At 50.3% G+C, this 6,279-nt stretch overlaps 1 protein-coding gene across 1 annotated transcript; it reads right to left on the bottom strand.

Annotated features, from left to right (window-relative positions):
- Positions 1–705: 705 nt before the first annotated feature.
- On the bottom strand, positions 706–5,913 carry HES2 (hes family bHLH transcription factor 2). The gene is made up of 4 exons (XM_015406260.1): positions 5,782–5,913; positions 5,567–5,662; positions 4,463–4,556; positions 706–1,705 (listed from the first exon to the last, which is right to left on the bottom strand). Exons 1-4 carry the CDS (start codon positions 5,875–5,877, stop codon positions 1,422–1,424), a joined length of 570 nt encoding a protein of 189 aa, XP_015261746.1. The 5' UTR covers positions 5,878–5,913; the 3' UTR covers positions 706–1,421.
- Positions 5,914–6,279: the final 366 nt, after the last annotated feature.

Genomic DNA, 6,279 nt, shown 5'->3' with positions numbered 1-6,279 from the left:
CTGGTAGACTGTTGGGTATTACATGTTAAAAACACTTCAGTATATATGGGGTTAAATGTATGTTTGTGTTGCTCACAGGAAATCACATGTTTTATTTAGCCAATGGTAGTTTAGGACCACATGCCGGGGAAAACCATCCCTGATCTAGGAGTTTCATTGGAAGCAAAGTGTCAAAGTATTTTAGCATTTTATGGCTCCTCTTCCCGTCTTTGTTTTTGCTGTTCTGAAGAAGAAGTAAGAGAAGCCATTGCTAGCAATTCTAGTGTTGTCCTTTGTAGAGTGAGGATGTAGCTGTTTAGCTGTGTTGTTATTTTCCTCCCACTTACCCTTTCCCTATGCTAGGTTGTAGTAAAAATTTTCTATTTTAAGCACACATGGACTCTGAGTCTGATTATTTTACTCTGGCATTGCTAAGCTATTTTAACTCTGCTGAATTACAATTTTAAAACTCCAGCATAGAACTATCCACGCATCTATCTTATCCCCTTCATATTAATTAATTAATTTATATGAATAAAGAGTACACTGGACTGAAATGGCAATTTAAAAAAAAATAGACGCAAGACCCTGAGTTAACACTCAGATACCCAAGTTTCAGAATTCTGATAGAAATGACACTGCTTTAAACCAATCATTACAACGTTTATTATGTATCAAATCTTCAAATATGTATATACAGGATTAAAGTGCTTTCCAGCCTCCGGCTCGCGCTGGACTGGATTTGTGCAAGTCACAGACCAGATGAAAGAGAGAATTCACAACCCTTGGGGTTTACTGGCCACCAATTCCTAGCCCGTGTGGCCAAAAACACACAGAGAAAGGAGAAGGACAGGGTGTGGTGGGGGACCGGCTGAAGGAACAGGGACAAGAAAGCGCTCCAAATTCCGGAGACTGCCAAAATATAAACCCAGAGAGCAGAGCTTCCCTGGCAGCTCAAGCACCCTCCCCACCCTTAACTGAAACTCAAGGTCTCTTACAGCTAAAAGAATTGCTTGGAGAGTATCTCAACAGCAATGATGATTTCCCTCCCTCAGAGGAGCCTACTCTTCGTGTTTCTGCACAAGTCACTGATCTGGGCATGCCTCCTGATTGGAACTAGGAAGCCCCAGAGTGGTGCTCACACAGAGATACTCCCGTCTGCCTCCTTTCATAAGTCTGCATGTCTCTGTTTCAGGAGTGACTGAACAATCCATCACACCCTGATGAAGAGTAGGTGGGCTATCCTATCTTCAGTAGAAAAAGGGAAGGTCAGGGTGGTGACTCGCACAGAGATGCAGCAGGCAACCTCTTCCGTGGGAGCTCATAGAAGTTTCTCCGTAAACGTGTTTCTCAAGGCATTAGCAGCTCGGTGTGCCCCAGTAGTCAGTTTTGGGAATCAGGAGCAAACTTTGCTTTAGAATTAGCCCTGAGGCATTGTGGGCCTACCAGGGCCTCCAGAGGGCAGGCTGTACTACAGCAGGCAAGCGTGGAGAGACGGTTTCTTGAGCCCTTCTGACTGGGCCGAGTGGCATGGCCAAGTGTTGTGCTTGGGGCAAGTCCGTCGGGCTGTTGCAGTCCCGATTCCAGTGGTGTTCGTCACTGGCCTGTTGAAGATGCCTCAAGAGGCTGTTGCAGACATCTGGGTTCAGGAAGGTGAACTTGGGCAGGAGGTTGGTGAGGCGACACAAGCAGGCCTGGTAGCCTTCACAGTAACCATCAGTGGAGGCTGTGGAAGAAAGATTTGGGTCAAGAACGAAGTTCTGGAAGCTTTGGGGCAAAGAAGCACCCTTTGGCTGAGGGACTGAGCCTTCCCACCCTCCACCAGAAGGTGCAAGTAACAAGGAGCAGAGGCAGGAAAACACTGGAACATGGGTTATGTTGTATTACATATTGTCGAAGGGGAGGGAAGAACTCCAAACCAGGGCTGCCGTTTGTGGCAACAGACCCATATTACTTGCCATATTCTGCTGTCAGTCTTTCTGCCTTGTGATTTTGTGATGCAAACACAAGCCCTATGTTAACTAGATTCTGGAATGTATGTTTGTTTTCAGATCTTCGGCCTTTTCCATCTTCATTCATAAGCAATACACCCCCAAACTAAAACTGCTCCTGTGAAGCTAGGAATGACCACTGGTTATGTATTTTCCACTGGTGAATCACTGGCCAAATTTGGGCCCATGGATGGGTTAAACTGGGCTCGCTAAAATCCATTTCAGTGAAAATAAGAATAAGATCCAAGTGGATCTCAGATCATATCACCCGCTTGCCAATGTATTTCTCCTTCCTCTTCTTCTGTTGTCTTGGAATCATAGAGTTGGAAGGGACCTCCAGGGTCACCTAGTCCAACCCCCTGCTCAATGCAGGAAATTCACAAATATCCCCACCTCCACCCCCAGTGGACTTTCTTTTAAACAAACAGATATTCTGCAATGTTGCCGAGTACCGGAACTTTACCATTGTCATCAAATAGGTCTCAGGCAAACAGGGATAGTGATAGAAAGACCATCAAACCCTTCTCACCAATGGCCCCAATTCTACTGAGGGAGGGATGCACATGAAACTGCCCTATGTTGAATCAGAAACATAGCATTGCTTATTTACTTTCACATTACCCAGCCCTGATCACTGCAGATGGTCAGGAATGTCAATGCTCCCTCTAAGCTGTAGAGTCTTGTGAGCAAAAATTCTACTTTGTAAGCTACCGGCATTAAAGTTGTGAGCAAGCAATTTGGCTACTGCATAAATTAGTTTGCTCTGGAGCCATCCTTCCTGAGCTAAGACAAAAATGTTTGAGCTGGAGGCTTAATAACTATGAGCTAGGCCACCAAATGAGCACTCACTGGAGAAGACCCTGATGCTGGGAAAGATTGAAGGTCAAAGAAGATGGGGACGGCAAAGGATGAGATGGTTAGACAAGTGTCATAGATGCAACAGACATGAAACTGAGCAAACTTCAGAGGACGGAGGAAGACAGGAAGGTCTGGCGTGATCTGGTCCATGGGGTCGCGAAGAGTCGGACTCGACTGTGCGACTGAACAACAAGCTCACACTTAGCTTAGAGGGAACACTGGTCGGGATTGAGCCTGGGACCTTCTGCATACAGGGCGGGTGCTCTGGCACTGAGCCACAGCCCTTCCCTGGGACCTTGTCTTGGAACACAGCTGCCTTTGCCTGCAGCAGGGCATTTTGTCTATCTAGCACCGCAGTGTCTGTTCTAACTTGAAGCAGCTCTCCAAGGCCTCAAGAGGAGGCAGTTCCTAGACTTGCTGCCAGGGACCGGAACTTCCTGTGTCTGCACCTCTGCTGAACTGTGGGCTTCTCCAGGGGGAGCTCCAGTCCTGGAGCATTTTAGCCCTCCTCTCCAATCTCCCCTCCGAAGCTTCTCCACACATGCATGTCTGTCACACAATAACAGCAGGCTGGTAGTTCCTTGCACGTGTGAGCCAGCTAGCCCTGGGGTGCAGGAGGGACTTCCCAGTTACTGCAGGCATTGGGTTGTTCAGTGAAGTCCATTCATGCATGCAGCTGCCCTGGTCTCAAGGGATGTGGCTATCTCAAGGGGTGGTGGCTATCTCCTGGGATTACAACGGCTCAGTGTTCCCTCTAAGCTGAGTTAGTGTGAGCTAGCTCACAGGTTTTTAGCCTCCGGTGCTCACATTTTAGTCTTAGCTCAGGAAGGATGGTTCCGGTGCAGACTAATCTATGCAGTAGTGTTGGGTATTACAAGTTGAAAACACTCAGTATATCTGGGGTTAAATGTTTGTTTATGTTACTCACAGGAAGTCACATGTTTCTCATATAACCAATGTTCTTTAGATGTAGAAAGCCCGGGAATTTTCTCCCTGATCTAGGAATTTGATTGGGACTAAAGTGTCAAGGTATATTACCATTTTATGGCTTCTCTTCCTGTCTTTGTTTGGTGTTCTACAAGAAGAGTAGCCATAATCTCTCTCTTCTAGTCTTGTCTTTGTAGAGTAAGGATGTAGCCGATTATGCTCTGTTGTTATTTTCATCCCAGTTTCCCTTCCCCATGCTAGAATTTAGTAAAAACTTTATATTTTAATCACACATGGACTCTGAGTCTGAATTATTTTACTCTGGCTCTGCTGGACTATTTTATCTCTGCTAAATACCATTTTTTTCAATATCTCACTATCACCCAACAAGTAGCCAAATCGCTCACCCACAACTTTAAAGCCAGTGGCTCACACTCTAGAATTTTTGCTCACAAGACTCCACGGCTTAGAGGGAGCATTGTCTCCAGGGGGCAGAGACCAGGTTCCCTGGAGAAAACGGCCTCTTTGGAAAGTGGACTCTTGAGGCATTATAGGCCACTGAAGCCCCTCCCCTCCCCAAACCCTACCTTCCTCAGGCTCCACCCCCAGAATCTCCAGGGATTTCCCAACCCGGGGCTGACAAGCCTAACGTATAATGAAGCGCTGACTCAAGAACAAGCCACGTGTATGGGTGACATTTCACTCACCGGGAAGGGAGGCACGCGAGTCTGGAAGTTCCTTGAGGAACTGCACAGTCATCTCTAATATATCCGCCTTCTCTAGCTTGGAATAGCGAGAACTCTGGAAAAGGAGAGAAGCAGAGGTCGTTTGGTTTGCGTTACCAACTTGGGAAGATTAGATAAAAATCTATTAGAAACATCTAGGTTCAAATCTAGAAGCAAAAAAAATAAATACATGTTAATTTCAGGACTCCCCCAAACATCCCAGGGCAATAAGCAAGCTTTTGAGTTCCTCAGGACTCTTAATCGAGTAGGGTGTGCAGGACAAAAGGGCGGGGGGTGGGGGGGAGAGAATAAGATGTTTCAAGGCAGGATAGACAAGCCCGGAGCCGGTGAGCAGGAGTGGATAGAGTGGGTTAGATTAGATGGTGCCGGAGGCAAAACCGATTCCAAGGAGGCTGTGGGAAAAGCGGGGGTGGTGGGGGGTGGGGGATTCCTTTTGAAAACGGAAGCCCTTGATATAATTCGGATCTCTGCTCTGAGCCCCTGGATCCCTTGGAAGGCAGAGGAGGAGGAGAATGAGAAACAAAATAATCTATTAGCAAGCCCCTTAAAAAATCGGGTATCCGGCCAGATGAAGAGCCCTGAAGAGTTCAAAAGCTCGCAGGTTATTTGGTGACCCTTCAATGGAGCCCCGCGGAAAGTCAGGACAATAATCGACGGCCAAGGAAGCGCTTCGCCCAGCACGGAGGAGGGCGACGGCCGCAGCCTACAAACCCTACACGGAGACGGGTGTAGACTTTCCAATTTCGGGGGGGGGCTGGGCCAGAGGCATTGCTTTGCTAGGAGCAAGGGTGGCTCCCGGGGTAGGCTGAGCACCTTCCTGAAAATTTCGGCGGAGGCTGATGCCCCGCCGCCCCCACGAAGATTACGCCTCTTATTTAGCCTCCCTGGAGAGTAGCAGTGTAGTAGCTGCATGGCCAAGGTGCTCGCGAGCTTCCAGGAAGGAGTCCGCTGGACCCCCGTTTGGCTCCTCCGCCCAAGTCTGCCCGCAGCCGCCTTCTCACTGCCCTCTCCCAAGGCCAAGGTCTGCCAAGGCCTCTCCCGGGTCTGAGCCCCGACCCGACTTACGTCTTTGCCGATGAGCGGCAGGATGAGGGTCTTGAGCTGGTTCAGGCTGTCGTTGATGCGCGCCCGGCGGCGCTTCTCCATCAGCGGCTTGAGGCTCTGCGGGCAGAAAGCGGTCCGGGGTTAGTCCGACGGGGGGAGCAGGGGGGGAGGAGAGGGACAAGAAACGGGAGGGGGGCCCACTTGGGACAGGGGGGACGGGCGCCTCGGGCTCTCACCTTGCGCAGGGCCGGGGCTTCGCCGGGTCTCTTGGCAGCTCCCATCTTGGGCCGGTAACTCCGCGCGGGTTCGAGCGCTGCGCCGAGAGGAGACATGGAGCGGGAAGGGAGCCGGCGCCCAGGCGGAGAGAGGAGGCGACTCGGGCTCTCCCCGCCCGCGAGGGCCGGTTTTATATGCAGCCGCCGGCCCGCCCCGTCTGGCTCAGCTGCCAGTCCCTCCCGCCCTCCCGCCTTTTTGACCCCCCCCAAGCCGGTCCCCGGGGGGTTTCAGAGACCGCCGCCCCCCCGAATCTGGACGGGCCCAGGGCGCAACTTGTCACATTGTGGTCTGGATCCTACCAAAAACCCACCACCACCACCCCGAACGGCGTGAGGCTGGAAGGCTGACGGCTCGCCACGACGCGCGTGAGGACGCAGCCAGTACAGACACCAATACCCGAACTGCGGATTGGCTTTCACGTCCGCAGGACCCACTTTTTACTTTTCCCCATAGGTGGG

The sequence above is a fragment of the Gekko japonicus genome, unplaced genomic scaffold (assembly GCF_001447785.1).
Source record: "Gekko japonicus isolate JY-2015 unplaced genomic scaffold, Gekko_japonicus_V1.1 scaffold1383, whole genome shotgun sequence".
NCBI lineage: Eukaryota > Metazoa > Chordata > Lepidosauria > Squamata > Gekkonidae > Gekko > Gekko japonicus.
The sequence above is the reverse complement of the archived record's forward strand: the minus strand, read 5'-3'. Positions and strand labels throughout refer to the sequence as shown.